The 17703-nt window shown below is 49.5% G+C and overlaps 1 protein-coding gene across 2 annotated transcripts in view; it reads right to left on the bottom strand.

Moving 5' to 3' along the window:
• The window catches only part of LOC142503955 (complement factor H-like), a 721803-nt gene extending 708984 nt beyond the window's left edge, over positions 1-12819 (bottom strand). Inside the window, exon 1 of one of the 2 annotated variants that reach the window (XM_075616940.1) lies at positions 12644-12819. In XM_075616940.1, the coding sequence (XP_075473055.1) occupies positions 12644-12716 (73 nt within the window). In that variant the 5' untranslated portion in view covers positions 12717-12819. The remainder of the gene's footprint in view (positions 1-12643) is intronic. The other variant, XM_075616959.1, reaches the window with a different exon arrangement.
• Positions 12820-17703: the final 4884 nt, after the last annotated feature.

The following is a 17703-nucleotide window of genomic DNA, read 5'->3' as shown; positions in this document are numbered from 1 at the left end:
AGCCCCAAACCTGCCCCGCTGACCATGCTGACCACGCTCCTGACCCAGTGAGCACTCTTGGTTTAAAACCACCTGGGTCCCTTTTAGGAGGAACCCCTCAGGCCCCCTGCACCTGGCCAGGACCAAACACCTTCAAACCCCATCAACATTCCTCCAAATACCCACCTGGGCAAAACTGACCAGTCCGCAGCCCTCCTGCTGTGACAAACATAACGCCAGTAGCTTAAACAATCCTTATCATGTTTCCATATTTCTTTCCTTGTTTTTGTATTTAAATTTGTTTTATATACTGTAATAAACAAAATAAACCCAAATACATTAATTATATGTGGAGGGGTTTGAGTGTGAGGAGGGGGAATTAAGGGAGAGGAGGGGGCATTGAGTGATAGAGGAGGGGGGACTGTGGGAGAGGAGGGTGGGAGAGTGTGTGAGAGTAGGGGTGGAGTTGGTGTAAGAAAGGAAGGGGGAGGGAGAGAGGGGAGAAGAGGGAGGGGGAGGGAGAGGTGAGAAAAAGGGGAAGAGGGAGGGGGAGGTGAGAGAGAGGGGGGAAGAGTGAGAGATAGGGGGCAGAGTGAGGAGGATACGTTGGAGACAGAAGGATGTAAATAAATACATTGGGGAGGGGGCAGTGTGAGAATAGAGGGGGGGGGAGATCGGAGTGAGAGAGCGAGGTGTGTGAGAGGGGGGCTCTGGTGGAAACTCTAGTCCTTTGCCCCAGGAAAGCTGTTGAGGGCCCTGGGTGTGGGTGAAAGGAAAGAGATATGACCCAGGCAAATGCCTATTAAATAAGCTGACCCCTTCCTCCTCATCATCCTTCCTCTCTTATCCCCTTGACTTCCAGGGACCCCTTGGGCCAAAGGTTATATCACCCCTTTCCTATTGGTCAGGGCTTGTTTATGTAGATACCGATGAATGTGCTATGGTAGAAGCCAATGGTTCATCTGTTTCCTGGATCGTCACTTAGTAGGGGAGATATTGTGTTGGCCCAGCATGGCCCAAAGAACGCTAACAGCTTCTTCTTGCTGGACAGGCAAAACAAGCCAATAAATAGGTAATCAGGATAGCAGGAGGTTAGTTGCTAAGTGTAAAAATAAAGCAGCTGTTGCATCGATCGCCAAAAAGCCCTTCAACAGCGACTAAATATGCAAATCAGTTAATTGGAAAGGAAGACAGACTGAAAAGGAACGCTGTGAATAGCGAATCTCGTAAGCATGGGCGGAAGTACGTCTCTCGCTGCTCAACATCAGTTTTATCTTTCAAAATATGTTTATATTTCATGAGAGGCATATACTGTACAGGTGGGTGTCAGTAGCCAACGGTCCACTTTCTATCGAGCGGGTTATTCCGCCGCCGCATAATGCAGTCAGCTGGACGCATTATCCGGCGTCGGAACCGCTTATCCGACGCTCACTGCCGCGGATTAACAAGGACCCGCAATCCGATGGTCCATTATCCGATGGCGATTTGCGACACGGATTCCGGCGGATAAGCGAGGACCGCCTGTACATTGCTACATTATAACAGAAAGAGCAACTGTAGAAAACGTATAAAACGTTGGTCTGAAAATTAAAACCACGTTCTATGACAGTGACGGAGACAGACAGTGACGGACAGAGCTGGGCCCGGCGAATACAGGGTGACTGGCTGGCCCGGACCAACTTCCACATGCTGATGCCGGGCCCCAGCTCTCCCCACAACCTTCACCCTAAGCCAAGGTGGATCCAACTTCTGCATCCGGCGGCAGGATCGGCACAGCTCCGGAGGCCTCCCCCATGGTAAAGTGTGTCTGTGTATATTGAATCTGAGGAGTGGGGGGGGTTATTGAGTGTGAGGAAGGGGGAATTGAGTGTGAGGGGGAGTGGAATTTGAGTGGGTGGGAGATTAAGTAAGAGTATGGGGGCTGTGAGTGAGAGGAGAGGGGAGACTGAGTTAGCGAGAGGGGGTGTAAAACAGGGAGGGGGATAGGAAAAGGACTGAGAGGGGAGTGTGAGGGAGGGGGACTGAGTGAGCAGGAGGGGAGGTGTGAATGAGTAAGAGAGGGTGGGGGTGTAAGAGAGGCAGGGGGGCAGGTGGGGGTACAAGAGGTGGGGGAAGAGTGAGAGGGGGATAGAAAAAGAGGGGGTGAGAGCGAGGGGTAAATGTAAGAGAAAGAGGAGAGGGGGGGGGCTCTTATGGCCACCAATATGAGGGCCCCGGGAAGCTCTGGTCCAGGCCCCCGCAAAGCTGTTGTGTTTGTTGACAATAAAACACCTTGATGGATAATCTTCTCCCTATAATTAGCAATGCACAATCTGTGCCAGAATGTGTCTGATCCCCCCCCCCTACAGTTATTAGGAAATAACCAGCTACAGTGTTACTGTATGTTCTCAGTATATCAGAATACTACTAACATCTTATTCCATACATAGGAATTGTATCTTAACATTAACCTTCTCAATGACTTATTAGCCTGGTACTTGAATGCTTGTAATTTCCCAAATAACACTACATATCCCAGAATAATTTAGGGCAGGGGTGCGCAAACTGGAAGGCGCGAGATTTTCCAGGGGGGGACGCGGCAGTTACAGAGGTCCCGCACTCTCCCCCAAGGCATTTAAATTAAATACCGGGGGACCGTGCAAGGCCTCTGTAACTTCTCCTACCTTGTCTTCGGGAACGCGTCGCCATGGTAACCCGGTGTCAAATGACGCCGCGGGGTCATGTGACGTCACGTTGCAATGTCCACGTGACGTCACATGCCCCGCTGCATCATTTGACGCAGTAGCCGAGCGGGGGGGGGGGGGGTGGAGGGCGCAAGTAGGGAAGTAGAGCAGGCATGGGGCGCAGTGGAGAATGTTGCGCAGACCTGATTTAGGGTATCGCGGTTTCAGTTGCAATGCTAATGCTGAAAATCACATTATATCCCAACATATCCCATCACAAATAACAGTGCAGCCTGCAGCACTAATACATTGCAAATACTGTACATCAATACCACCTCTCAGGGATCTATATATTAAATGAATATGTGTTAAATATATTTTTTAATTACAAACGCATTACATAGATATCACTATGACACACACACGCATACAGTATCGCTTTATCCGATGTAATTATACCGTTCAGTTCCTGGATATGTCACTCCCACATACTTCTGGGAGTTATTTGAGCAGTAAAGAATCAGCCAGTGTTTGGCTGGAAGGTCCTTATTCTATAAGGTGCGGTATCGCGTTCAGTGCGGCGTTTCCGCATGGAAAGACCCATTGATTTCATTGGGGTTTTCCATGTTGTAATGTCAAACCAGAGCTACCTTCATTTCAAGAATTCACTTAATAATCACAGTCTGGACACAGAGTCACATACAGAGATTTTGTAGCTATTACTGATGTTTAACAAGAGCAATGACAAATAAACATTTAAATCTTAGACTCTAGATCAGGGGTGGCCAACTCCAGTCCTCAAGGGCCACTAACAGGTCAGGTTTTCAGGATATTCCTGCTTCAGCACAGGTGGCTCAATCAGTCCCTGCTTCAGCACAGGTGGCTCAATCAGAGGATTAGTCGTAGTCGTCATCTTGGTCTTTAACTCTCTCTTGGAATCCAGTCGAGTTCTATCTTTGTTCAACAATGGCTATTTCTTGCGATACGTTCATCCCACCGCCATTTTAATTTCTTCCCCCTTGTGATGATGTCACAGACGTTTGTTTGGTGTCGAACACTTTCATTCTTGTTCCTGTATCTCCGGGTAATACCCAGCACGCATCTCTCCCTACTTCTTTGCATTGGTTAAAGCTTCTGAATTTAGGGTTCATGTTTCCCCCACATATACACAGTATCTATCATTACATATTTTTATCTGACTTTGTGCATTGGACTGGTGGTAAATTGATTTTAATAAATGTATACTTTTGCTTAATCAAGAGTGGTAAGCAGTAGGATACTGGACCAAATTTACTAGCATTTGTCTGCTATATAAGGCACCTTCTTATAGTAGAAAATTCATAGTAAATATGGCATTTTACCCTCAGGGTGTCCTTTCTTAGACCGGCTTTTCGGAGGCTTTTTTGAGTGATAGGATTATTTACACTTGGATACCTTTGGACTTACTATATATTGACCTTCAAATACAGACAGAGACCTCAAGAAAACAATGATTGTTTGCAAAGTCTTTCACTAAGGCTTTGACAAACAAATCCCACAGCTACTGACATAGGAGGACACGCATGGATTATCCCTATGTTTTATCTCCATAAAATTGGAGGGGTCAGGGAACTGGGACCATTGCTAAGAGTTAATAGGTCTCTCCATTGTGAAAATTCCTGAATCCTATGTCAATCAATATTACATGTGCTATACCAGGGGTGGCCAACTCCAGTCTTTAAGGGTCACAAACAGATCAGGTTTTAAAGATATCCCTGCTTCAGTACAGTTGGCTCAATCAGTGGCTCGGTCATCGGCTGAGCCACTGATTGGGCAACCTGTGCTGAAGCAGGGATATCCCTAATACCTGACCTGTTGGTGGCCCTTGAGGACTTGATTTGGCTTCCCCGGTGTGACACCAAATATTGTACTAAAAGGAAAAGCGTCCCAGAATGAATCCCCCGTGATTCCCAAGTAATAATACAGTATATAGGTGAAAACGAGGAGTGTAAGATTATGAATTAATCAAAGGGGGCCAGAAATAAGAATATAGAAATAGCATGAAGTCTCGTCACCTCCCACTGCCAACTTCAACACAGACTCACTAGCAAATGTTATACTGTCATGCGATCAACCTGGGTGCAGTCACGTTACGTAAAACAGGAACAGGCATTATGTTCGCACAGTTTACATGGTATGTTTAAATCATAAGGGACAGGGGACGCGGTGTCACTTGCTGCAAGAAGCGCCATTCCACGGAATTGTAAGAGGCCAGGAATTTTTCTGGTGAATTTTGAGTGCCAGGCAGTGCCGGGGACAGAGGTTTGTGAATGGGGAACTACTTCGTCAAAACTTCATCAAATTTTACCGAGCTGCGAAGGTAAAAAAATTCTATTAAAACCAGAGACAGAACATGAAACACAGACACAGCTCAGTGCTACATCCATTGACACAAATACACGGTACAGTGCCTACACACACATATATAGATAGATAGATATCTTTTTAATAAAATGGTCTTTTAGTTTAACTCTTTGGCCAAAGTGTCGTAAGCCCTTGAGCCACTACATGGCAGACCACGTCTCAGGGGTCCTAACACTAATATAAATTCTTAATAACCTGTACATTACCAGGAAGAATGATTTATAATAAATCTGTCAAAATTAGTTGCACAGTTCTAAGTCTGATTGAAGCTCTTATTAACCTGTATAATACAAGGAAAAGCACTCTGTATTCAATTTGTCGCAATCAAACGGCATGCAAGTTCCCATGAGTGTGGAAGGTGAAATGGAGTGAGCTTTAACCATTTAAAAGTGGGAGGGGGTTTGCTTCAAACCTGGGAAGGAGGAGCCACCCTCCAAATCAGCTGGGAACAACAGAACAGAATTGCAAAACATACAGAACCCCTATAAGCTCATATTGAACCCCAAAATAACCACAACTTATATATATATATATATATATATATATATATATATATATATATATATATATATATGCGTATAAGTGTCAAAGAGGAGTGCTACTGAGCATGGCAATATATATTAAAACCAGAGACAGAACATGAAACACAGACAAAGCTCAGTGCTACATCCATTGACACAAATAAACGGTACAGTGCCTATATATATATATATATATATATATATATCTTATAATATATTATTGAAAGCACTGTATGCCTGGATGTCCGGTGTCCCTAGCGGCAATCTCATTGGTCCCTTGGCCCGCCCGCCCCCGCACACCTCTCATTGGCCTGAGGCGGAGTGACGGGCCAAAGGTCCAAAAAAAAACACACACACACACACACACACACACACACCTCTCTGTCCTCTTCCCCCCCATCACACTCACCTCCCCCCTCCCCGGTGCTCCACTCACCTCCGCTCACCTCCCTCCCGCTTCACTCACCTCCCTCCCGCTCCACTCCCTCCCCGGCGGGGGGACACGCGCCCACCTAGAGGCGCCTGGAAGCCGCTCCACTCACCTCCCGCTCCACTCACCTCCCACTCCATTCCCTCCCGCTCCACTCACCTCCTGCTCCACTCACCTCCCACTCCATTCCCTCCCGCTCCACTCCCTCCCCGGCGGGGGCATACGCGGCCACCTAAGAGGCACCCGGAAGCCGCTCCACTCCCTCCCGCTCCACTCCCTCCCCGGCGGGGGGACACGCGGCACCTAAGACGCGCCCGAAAGCCGCTCCACTCCCTCCCGCTCCACTCCCGCACTCACCTCCCTCCCGCTCCACTCCCTCCCCGGCGGGGGAACAACCTAAGACGCGCCCGGAAGCCGCTCCACTCCCTCCCGCTCCACTCCCTCCCGCACTCACCTCCCTCCCGCACTCACCACCCTCCCCGGCGGGGGGACACGCAGCACCTAAGATGGCGGCGCCCCGAAGGAGAGGTGACGTGTGTGTGTGTGTGTCACTGTGTGTGTGTGTGTGTGTGTCACTTTGTGTGTGTGTCTCACTGTGTGTGTGTGACACTGTGTGTATGTCTCTCACTGTGTGTGTGTCTCTCACTGTGTGTGTGTCTCTCACTGTGTGTGTCACTGTGTGTGTGTGTCACTGTGTGTCTGTGTCACATGGGGGGGGCAGGAGGGGAGAGAGAGGGGGGGAGCGAAGAAACATACAGGGGGAGTGGAGAGGAGAGACCCGGAAATTTTAACCAACCCACCCCCCTCCTGTCCACTCCCCCCCCCTCCTCCTCCCATCCGCACTCTCCCTCCCTCCTCCCGTCCGCTCTCCCCCCCCTCCTCCCATCCGCTCTCCCCCCCCCTTCTCCCGTCCGCTCTCCCCCCCCCTCCTCCTGTCCGCTCTCCCCCCCCTCCTCCCGTCCGCTCTCCCCCCCCTCCTCCCGTCCGCTCTCCCCCCCCACTCCCGTCTGCTCGCCCCCCCCCTCCTCCCGTCCGCTCTCCCCCCCTCCTCCCGTCCGCTCTCCCCCCCTCCTCCCGTCCGCTCTCCCCCCCACTCCCGTCTGCTCTCCCCCCCCTCCTCCCGTCCGCTCTCCCCCCCCTCCTCCTCCCGTCCGCTCTCCCCCCCCCTCCTCCTCCCATCCGCTCTCCCCCCCCCTCCTCCTCCCATCCGCTCCCCCCCCTCCTCCTCCTGTCCGCTTCCCCCCCCTCCTCCTCCCGTCCGCTCTCCCCCCCTCCTCCTCCCGTCCGCTCTCCCCCCCCTCCTCCTCCCGTCCGCTCTCTCCCCCCCTCTTCCTCCCGTCCGCTCTCTCCCCCCCTCCTCCTCCCGTCCGCTCTCTCCCCCCTCCTCCTCCCGTCCGCGCTCTCCCCCTCCTCCTCCTCCCGTCCGCTCTCTCCCCCCCTCCTCCTCCCGTCCGCTCTCTCCCCCCCCCTCCTCCCGTCTGCTCTCCCCCCCTCCTCCTCCCATCCGCTCTCCCCCCGCCCTCCCGTCTGCTCTCCCCCCGCCCTCCCGTCCGCTCTCCCCCCCCTCCTCCCGTCCGCTATCCCCCCCCCACTCCCGTGTGCTCTCCCCCCCCTCCTCCCGTCCGCTCTCCCCCCCTCCTCCCGTCCGCTCTCCCCCCCCCTCCTCCCGTCCGCTCTACCCCCCCTCCTCCCGTCCGCTCTCCCCCTCCTCCTCCCGTCCGCTCTCCCCCCCTCCTCCTCCCGTCCGCTCTCCCCCCCCCTCCTCCTCCCGTCCGCTCCCCCCCCTCCTCCTCCCGTTCGCTCCCCCCCCTCCTCCTCCCGTCCGCTCTCCCCCCCTCCTCCTCCCGTCCGCTCTCTCCCCCCCCTCCTCCTCCTGTCCGCTCTCTCCCCCCCTCTTCCTCCCGTCCGCTCTCTCCCCCCCCTCCTCCTCCCGTTCGCTCTCTCCCCCCCCTCCTCCTCCCGTCCGCGCTCTCCCCCCCCTCCTCCTCCCGTCCGCTCTCTCCCCCCCTCCTCCTCCCGTCCGCTCTCTCCCCCCCCTCCTCCTCCTGTCCGCTCTCTCCCCCCCTCTTCCTCCCGTCCGCTCTCTCCCCCCCCTCCTCCTCCCGTTCGCTCTCTCCCCCCCCTCCTCCTCCCGTCCGCGCTCTCCCCCCCCTCCTCCTCCCGTCCGCTCTCTCCCCCCCTCCTCCTCCCGTCCGCTCTCTCCCCCCCCCGCCCTCCCGTCCGCTCTCCCCCCGCCCTCCCGTCCGCTCCCCCCCCGCTCTCCTGTCTGCTCTCCTCCCGCTCTCCCGTCTGCTCTCCCCCCGCTCTCCGTCCGCCCTCCCGTCCGCTCTCCGTCCGCCCTCCCGTCCGCTCTCCGTCCGCCCTCCCGTCCGCTCTCCGTCCGCCCTCCCGTCCGCTCTCCGTCCGCCCTCCCGTCCGCTCTCCGTCCGCCCTCCCGTCCGCTCTCCGTCCGCCCTCCCGTCCGCTCTCCGTCCGCCCTCCCGTCCGCTCTCCGTCCGCCCTCCCGTCCGCTCTCCCGTCCGCCCTCCCGTCCGCTCTCCCGTCCGCCCTCCCGTCCGCCCTCCCGTCCGCTCTCCCCCCCGCTCTCCCGTCCGCTCTCCCCCCGCACTCCCGTCCGCTCTCCCTCTCCTTCCCGTCCGCTCTCCCCCTCCTCCTAGTGGGAAATTTAACTCACGGGCAACGCTGGGTCTCTCAGCTAGTATATATATATATGAACAAAAAACAAACAAAGCGCAAGCTCCATAGCACGTAACAGAGTAAAAATGAATTGGCAGCAAGATATAAAGGCATCCAATGCCTGCACGTCCTTTGCTCCCATATACAAAGGTTGCAAGCCCTTGAAATTACCACCAGCCGGAGCGCACGGAAGCCGGGGACTCCAAATACACCAACACAAACGCGATGACGTCAAAGCTCTACGCGTTTCGTCACACTGCGCCGACTTCGTCAGGAGTATCTTGCTGCCAATTCATGGTGAACCTGGGCTGTTTACATCCACTCTGCAAACCTGGGACTCACCCTACCACCGTAGATGACCACAATAGAGATTTCTCTCCCACGAATGGTTCTGTTTGAAATCCTGTAAGTGCACATTCTTATGGGTTGCTGATTTTTTAAATAAATGTACCTTATTTTTGACTCAGTTACGTGCTATGGAGCTTGCGCTTTTGTTTGTTTTTTGTTCATAGATTCCAAAAGTGGTTGGCTATACCACTCCCCTTAAAGCTGCAAAGACGCTCCCTGGATCTTCTATTGGGACTATATTTCTCTCTGGATTTTTTGTTTGAGTGGAATATTCATTTTGGATTTTCCTTTTTTTTCACTATCACGTTTTGGATTGTAGATATTATTAGGTTAAATTGTGGTAATTTTAATTTATTTTAATATTTTAAATATGTTATTATAATTGATCATTTATTAGGATTATTTCACATCCTTTTTAGCGCTACTTAATTTTTGTGTTGTCTTTGTTATATATATATATATATATATATATATATATATATATATATATATATATATATATATATATATATATATACTCTGTATATATATATGTATATATTTTTTTTTTTTAATAAAATGGTCTTTTAGTTTAACTCTTTGCCAAAACATACAGAACCCCTATAAGCTCATATTGAACCCCCAAAATAATCACAACATATACTGTATATATGGTATAAGTGTCAAAGAGGAGTTGCAAACTTTTTGAGAGGGTTGGGGTTCCTTACAATGCATCGGATCTCAGATGCGCTATTAGAGAGGGTTTGGGTTCCTGATGTAGCCAGGTCTCCCGCAGGTGTCAGCCCCCCCCTCACCTTGAGTGCGATCGCGGGTACCTCCGAGTCCCAGGGCGGCCCCGCGCGCCGATCGCAGGGGTGAGGGCTGTCAGGTCCCGGCTCGGGGGTTGCCGGGGACACGTGCGGCCGGTTGCCAAGGCCGCACGCGCGTCTCAGGGCTCCCGGTGCTCCCGGAGCCGGGCGGATAGGGCGCCGCCATTACGCAGCAGATCGCGCATGCGCAGGGATAGCCAGGCGCCAGGAGAGCCCCAGATAGCCTGCGCACGCGCAGAGCAAGGGAGAGAAGCCTGCGAAGCTGTAGCCTGTTAGGGAAGGCTCTAGGCAGGGACTACAGGTCCCAGGAGCCTTTGCGCGCCCCACGTGATGCCAGGGAGCCAATAGGGCTTAGGAAGCCTCAGCAGGCAAGTAGATACATTTGGCGGGCTTGGAGCACACTAGTCAGTCAGAGACCGGAGCAGCCCAGGGAAGGAGGTAGGGTGCAGGAGTCAGGGACTCTCTGTACTAGGCCAGCACCCCCAGGGTCTGAGGTAGCTAGTTACTCCAAGGGAGAGAGTGTTGCCAGGGACTGCTCTAGAGAGAGGGACCCTGTCACTCAGGTTAGCAAGTTGGAGCAGGGGAACTGTGAGGGAAGGAAGGGTGCGGGGAGCGCGTGCAGCTCCTGTGGCCCTATAGGTACCCACACCCCAGGTAGGCCCCAACCCCCCACTAGGGTAGTGGGTAATTGCTGAGGGAGGCCCAAGATAGGGACGCTGCCCTTAGTTTAGAGTGCTGCCTTGTCAGAGTCACAGTGGTCAGTGCTGTGAGGTCTGACAGGCAGGCACCTTGTTGCGCAGCACGTTGGCTGCCAGCACCCAGTGAGCTACAGCTTGCTGCTGTAGGCGCTGGGACTCGGTAGGTAGTAGTGAGGTTGTGGGGACTTGGTTAGTTAGGGGAGTGGGACAGGTCATTAACCCCTGTAGGCCCCTAGGAGTTTCCCCAAAGCCACTACAGGTTGCTGTGCTATAGGGACGGCCTATAGTATAGTGCTTGCCACTTAGACTAGGTAGGGACACAGCGGCTGCTGCTGTTCCTGTGAAGCGGTCCGGACCCACGTTGGGGTCCGCAGAGACTATTCCAGAGTGGGACCGCCCTGGCGGTCCACGTGCAAGGAGTCCGGTTGGGGATCAGATGACGTCATCCTACTACTGACCCTTTGTGAAGAGTTGCTGACCCGAGCACCGGAGTGCTTGGCAGGTATCACACATTCCTAAGTGCACCACCGGGCCCTTAGCTTAAATAGTGACTGCACAGTCACCCATTGACTCTCTGTAAGAGTGCGGGACATTGGGTGGGGTTTCTTTGGACACTGGGTGGAATCACCTGGTGTTGGGGAATCGTCCTGCGAGACGTCACGGTTAGTGTCTCCTCGAGAGAGGGACACAGGTTATATTATGGTATTGCCGTGATATGTTATCTTGCATGATAGTAAAGTCCTTAGTTATATTATTTCATGTCTATGCGATTATTGTGATTGTCCTGCAAGGAGCCACTCCCCCTTTGGTGGGAGCCATCGCAGGTGGAGGCGCTGCACTGAATGTAAGTGGTTGTCCATAGTATAATTGCCCCAGGTTCCCCGTGGCGGAAGCTCAGCCCTCCTGTGAGCCAACAGGTATAGCACCAAATACCGAGTAACACTATATGTTCCTGCACCCACACAGTAAAATCTGCGATTGGGGGGGGGAAACCCATTACACTTACAATGCATCTAATCTCAGACGCGCTATTAGAGAAGGTTGGGGTTCCTTGCAATGCATCTAATCTCAAACGCGCTATTAGAGAGGGCTGGGGTTCCTTACAATGCATCTGATCTCAGACGCGCTATTAGAGAGGGTCTGTATTTCGCAGAATTTCACGAACTAATTATAGGGTTCTTTTACCAAATAAAGGTTGGAAACCACTGTTGTACGTTAACCATGCACATATACTGTGATCTGCTTCCTCTGCATACCCCTATGTCTTATTCTCAATGGTGTATCTGTGGTATATTACTATTGTATCCGAATTTCACTTGTTTATCACAATCCCTTTTTGTGTCCAACACAAATCTCGTTGTTCAGCACACACTGGCAGTATATCTTTATACACACTACACATGGAGAGCCAGATATATCATCACAATGGGCAAAAAACCCAATGTCCATTTTATTCCGTCTCCCGATACCCACAGGAAATAGCAAGTTACCATTTGCCTCTGATAATTGATTTCAATGTCTGCTTATGGACATACAGTAATATAGTCAAATAAATGAGTATAGATGAGTTCAGATTAGAAACTCCTTGTTGTCTTTGATATTAAATTCCTTTCACCATCTAGACCAGGGCTCGCCAACTCCAGTCTTCAAGGGCCACCAACAGGTCAGATTTTGAGGATATCCCTGCTTCAGCACAGGTTGGTGCATTCATTGACTGATTGAGCCATCTGTGCTGAAGTAAGAATGTCGTGAAAACCTGACCTGTTGGTGGACCTTGATGACCAGAGTTGGCCAGTCCTGGTAGAAAACAAGGTTTATGATTAGTGGGATTCAAAAACGTGAACCCTTTGCCTTTTGAAATGATAAAAATTTGACTTTGCACAGCGATACTGTTAGATGTGCAGGATAGGCAGGTAGGATAGTCAGGAAGGTAGGATATGTAAGTAGGATAGGTAAGTAGGTTAGTCAGATAGGTAGCTTAGGCAGGATAGGTAGGTAGGATATGCAGGTATCCAATTGGAACAGTTATGGCAGTTCTGACAAATTCCACCACGGGGTGAACACTTCTTGCAGTTATAATTGGATAACATATACAGATGTTCTGTTCTTGGCTTACCTGGTGCTGGCGCCCCGCGTGCCGTCCAGCATAGTGCAGCGGTGAGCAGAATAAGGTATCCCACCAACGACATCTCAGAATGATACTAACAGAACATGAGCTGCTGTGTTCAGTTACTAACTCTCTGCCCCTGCTGCAGTGCCAAACTGTGTCAGACCACTGGCTGACCTCGCTTTTTATTCTCTCCCTCAACTTCCCCCTTGCTCAAATGATTTTGTAATCCCAGGTAAAGGGGGCGATTCACTAAGCAGTGATCTTTTGCGTGGGACTATGACATTTTTTATCACACAGAAAAAAGAAAAACCTGGCGCCAAATGTTCAAAATGGTAAGTCCTGCGATCCTCAAAGAATCTGCACGAGTGCTTGACAGGCCATGAAACGAGAGAAAAGAAAACAAACACAAATCATAGCGTACAACTGCTGGGTAACTCAGTCTAACACTATACAACATATAAACAATGAGACTCCTAGTGAACAAACTAAAAATAAAATTTATTATAAAATGAACTCTGTCATAAAAGACAGCAATGAAGCAGCAGAGAGCAGCTGGTCATCCGGTGATGGTAAAAATCAAAACCCTGCTTACGACAAGCAAGGTGATAACAAGCGATGTATTAACACTGTCCTCTCGGCGCAGGGAAATGTCCTGGCAGAGTATACACTATGCTTCGCCGGTACTCTCGCCCAAAATCCCTTCTGATGTGCACAGGACCGTGCCAGTGGTGGAAGCAGTCTCTCCGGGGTTCTCATGCCAACAGCACGTGCGGCTGATTCCCCTTCCTTCCTTCTCCTATCCTCCTGGCAAAAGACGCGCGCCCGCGCGCGAGTGTACCCGTGCTCTTAAAGGGATAAGGGCTGTTGTCTGGATGCCGGTGACTAACAGTGAAAACTGAAAGTACTTGACAAGCTGCTCATAGAAATGCTCAATGCAGTCCTCAGGGTGACAACTGACACCCACCCTACGCGTTTCGTAGAAATGATTTTACTTCCTCAGGGGCTGAAGGAAGGGGAACCAGCCGCACGTGCTGTTGGCATGAGAACCCCGGAGAGACTGCTTCCACCACTGGCACGGTCCTGTGCACATCAGAAGGGATTTCGGGCGAGAGTACCGGCGGAGCAGAGTGTATACTCTGCCAGGACATTTCCCTGCACCGAGAGGACACTGTTAATACATCGCTTGTTATCACCTTGCTTGTCGTAAGTAGGGTTTTGATTTTTACCATCACCGGATGAGCAGCTGCTCTCCACTGCTTCATTGCTGTCTTTTATGACAGAGTTCATTTTATAATAAATTTTATTTTTAGTTTGTTCACTAGGAGTTTCATTGTTTATATGTTGTATAGTGTTAGACTGAGTTACCCAGCAGTTATACGCTATGATTTGTGTTTGTTTTCTTTTCTCTCGTTTCATGGCCTGTCAAGCACTCGTGCAGATTCTTTGAGGATCGCAGGACTTACCATTTTGAACATTTGGCGCCAGGTTTTTCTTTTTTCTATGTTGTATTCTGTTTGTACCAGCAGTAGGTACCAGGCAGCCTACCTTTATTTAAAGGATATCTATCACTGTTTGTATCACTAGGTAGATATTTATACTTTAGCGCTTTAGTCACAATTCTTTTTCCGATTTTTTATCACACGTAAAAAAATGAAGCCAACTTTAAACTTGTAAAGCGCAATAGCTGTTAGGAAAAAATGCAGCCTGTAAGTGCTGCATGTAGACGCTGCATCTACGTGCACGGCTCTTACAGGTGATCCTTCAATAAAAATATTGATTTTAATAAAGGTGTACATGAGCAGGGGGTCTCCTGAGCTGAACCGCATTGGTTTCAGCCTCAGGGATCACCTACTTCATGAGATACAGGCCCCGTTATGGGGTGCTGGTATCTCCTTCATTAGTTAAATCCCCCGGAAACGTGACGCGGACGATTTAAAAATGGCGGCGACACCGCACCCAATGCACGATACGGGGGTGCATATGGGGTGCCGGTATCCCCTGTGCTTTTTAATCTCCCACATCACATGACCGGGGGATTTAAATCCTGCAGGGGGATACCGGCACCCCATAACGGGGCCTGTATTTCATGAAGATGGGGTTCCCCGAGGCTGAAACCAATGCGGTTCAGCTCAGGAGACCCCCTGCTCATCTACCCTAGTATCAAAACACCAATAACAATAAACAACAATTCATTACTGTAGTGGCTAGTCGCTATGGTAATGAAGCTGCTTGAATTGAATTTTTATTAATATTGTGTGGGAGCAGGGGGTCTCCTGAGATGAACCACATTGATTTCAGCCTCGGGGACCCCGTGCTTCCCGAGTTTTAGGCCCAGATATGGGGTGCCGGTATCTCCTTCATTAGTTAAATCCCCCGGAAACGTGACGCGGACAATTTAAAAATGGCGGTGACACCGGCACCCAATGCACCATACCGGGCTCTGGGAGTACCGGAGGCAGAAATCAAAGCGGTCATGCTCAGGAGACCCCCTGCTCTCCCATACTATTCATTTTTTTTACATTAAAGCAGCTTCATTACCTTAGCGGCTTAGTGTCCGTGGGCCCTCGGGTGTTCCCCGTGGGTGTCTGGGGGCCCCACAGTGTCCCTGGGAAGTCCCCACAGGGTCCCCGGGTGGTCCCCACAGGTGTCTGGGTGTCCTCGGGTGGTTCTCGGGGGTGTCCGGTGTCCTCGGGCTTGTCCCCCGGTGGTCCCCGCGGGTGTCTGGGGAACCCCGCTGGTCAACCAATTGGTTGTAGTAGACCATGTGACTCCCTTTGGATGACGTCACATCCTTTCCAAAAATTGACTCAGTCACATGGTCTATCACAATCTGATTGGCTGAAAGAACATGTGAAGGTTTTTGGTATGTCATGTTGTATTGTATTGTATGTCTTTATTTATATAGCGCCAAAAGTGTACTCAGCGCTTCAAAAAGAATACAGTACAGGGAATTATAATTATACAATAAGTGCAGCAAAATCAGACAATAGGAAAGGAAATCCTTCCCCGAAGAGCTTACAATCTAAGTGGTATAATGGGAGACTTACAAAGACATCAGGTGAGGGAATAAGTGCTCTAGATGGCAGTGCTTGGCCACAATGGGTGGTAGGAGTGACTGTGTGTGTGTATGTCTAGGTTCAGTCTTAGCGGAGATCCCCAGCAGCAGGAAGGAGTAGATAGAGGGTGTAAATAGAGGATTTGTGGGAGTGCTTTTTATTGAGGGGTAAAGAAGTTGCTGGGAGAGAGGTGTATAAATAATGGTGCAGTTGGGAGTGGGGAAGTTGGAGAGAACAGAGACGTTCACAAAAGAGTGAGGAAACAGTAACCAGAAAAAGCAATAGGGAGGGCATAGCAGGAGGAGAGACTTCCCAATTATTAGAGGATAGGAAGAGTACAAACAATCACAGCATATAGAAAGTCAAGTGTTCACAGTTGCAAAGTGGTTGTTCAGAGTCCAGATCTTCCTCTAAACTTCAACTCCAATTTCAACTCCCAAATTAACTCTACCTACACTTTAATTGTGACACTGATGTTACACAGCCATATGGCTCACAGCCAAGATCAACTGTCTTAAGTACTCTGATCCCATGCATTTGACTAACAATTAAGGGAGGGGTTTGTCTAATCAACTCACAGAAACATACCCAAATAGTTAATTAGATTTTAAAATCTGCTGCAATTGATTGATAGGAGAATTCAGATTACAGAAACATACACTTTAAATGTGACACTTTGATGTTACACATGTTAAAGGGAAAGGAATCACAGCCATTCTGATTGGATGGCTTCACTCCCTTTACATGACGTCACATCCCCCCTAAAAATTAGGCACATGGTTTTCACAGCCAATCAGATGACATGTGAACCATTTGCCCCTCAAGTGGAGATATTCATGGCTGCAGCTAAAAGCTCAATCTTTACGATGTTAAGGGAGAACACGTAAAAAGTTTTAATGAGATGATACCTTACTCCGACTAAATTATCTAAATTTATACCAATGTACTCTCCATTGTGTCGAAAAAAATGTGGAGGGGAGGCGGATCTTTTACATATGCTGTGGTCTTATCCTCAGGTGCTGCCAATATGTGAGCAAATCAGAGATGGGCTACAGAGGATCTTAGTCCTCGCAATTCCATTGAACCCCTGGTTGTTCCTCCTGAACAGGTCGGTCGTGGCACTTCCCAGAATACAAAGTAAATTAGTGGCGCATTTTGCAACAGCGGCGAGGTGCGAGATCGCATCATTATGGAAACAGAATGAAATCCCAACTATTGCTTCAATCAGAAACAGAATTTGGTTCGTATGCCAGATGGAAAAATTAACGAATTTGGTTAATGATACTGGCGCTAAATTTCTAAACGTCTGCATAATGTGGCTAGCAGGAGTGAATGGTACTACAATAATGCTTTGATAGTTACAGAAATTTTTTCTTGCCCATTGATTGTAAATGGATTTATGTATGCCCCTTTAGGACTATACATACATACATACATACATACATACATACATACATTCATACATACATACAGTGACAAGCAATGTTTTTTTGGCAAATGCTTGCTTTTATGTATTTTAAATGTATTTTGGTACTTTACTGTTTTTTATTTTTAATACTATTTTTTTTTTTGTTGATTTTGTATGATGGCATTTTTGTTGGCGTTTTCAATTGATTATTTCTGAGGGGGGGCTTTGGTGTTTGCTTTTTAATAGTGGATTATTTTTGGTCTTTTGATTTTGAATGATGGTGTTTATTTGGAGCTTTGTTTTATTTATTGATGGTTATGTGTTGGTGTTTTAATTGTTAATTGTGGTGTTTATGTGGTATTTGATTAATTGCTGGTAATTTTGTTGTGTTTACTTGTTTATTAAGAGTTGATTTGGTCATTGTTTTGATTACATTGGATATTGTTGGTGGTTGTTTATTTTTTAGGTTGACCATTGACTGGCATAGTGTTAAATCATGCCCATATTAAATGGGCATGATCTACACACTGTGCCAATCAATTTTTTTATTGGCATTAGTAATGTGTTGGTTTTTCTATGTAACACTACCGACACACTTTATT

The sequence above is a fragment of the Ascaphus truei genome, chromosome 10 (genome assembly GCF_040206685.1).
Source record: "Ascaphus truei isolate aAscTru1 chromosome 10, aAscTru1.hap1, whole genome shotgun sequence".
Lineage (NCBI taxonomy): Eukaryota > Metazoa > Chordata > Amphibia > Anura > Ascaphidae > Ascaphus > Ascaphus truei.
Note: the sequence above shows the minus strand (reverse complement) of the source record. Positions and strands in the feature narration are given on the sequence as shown.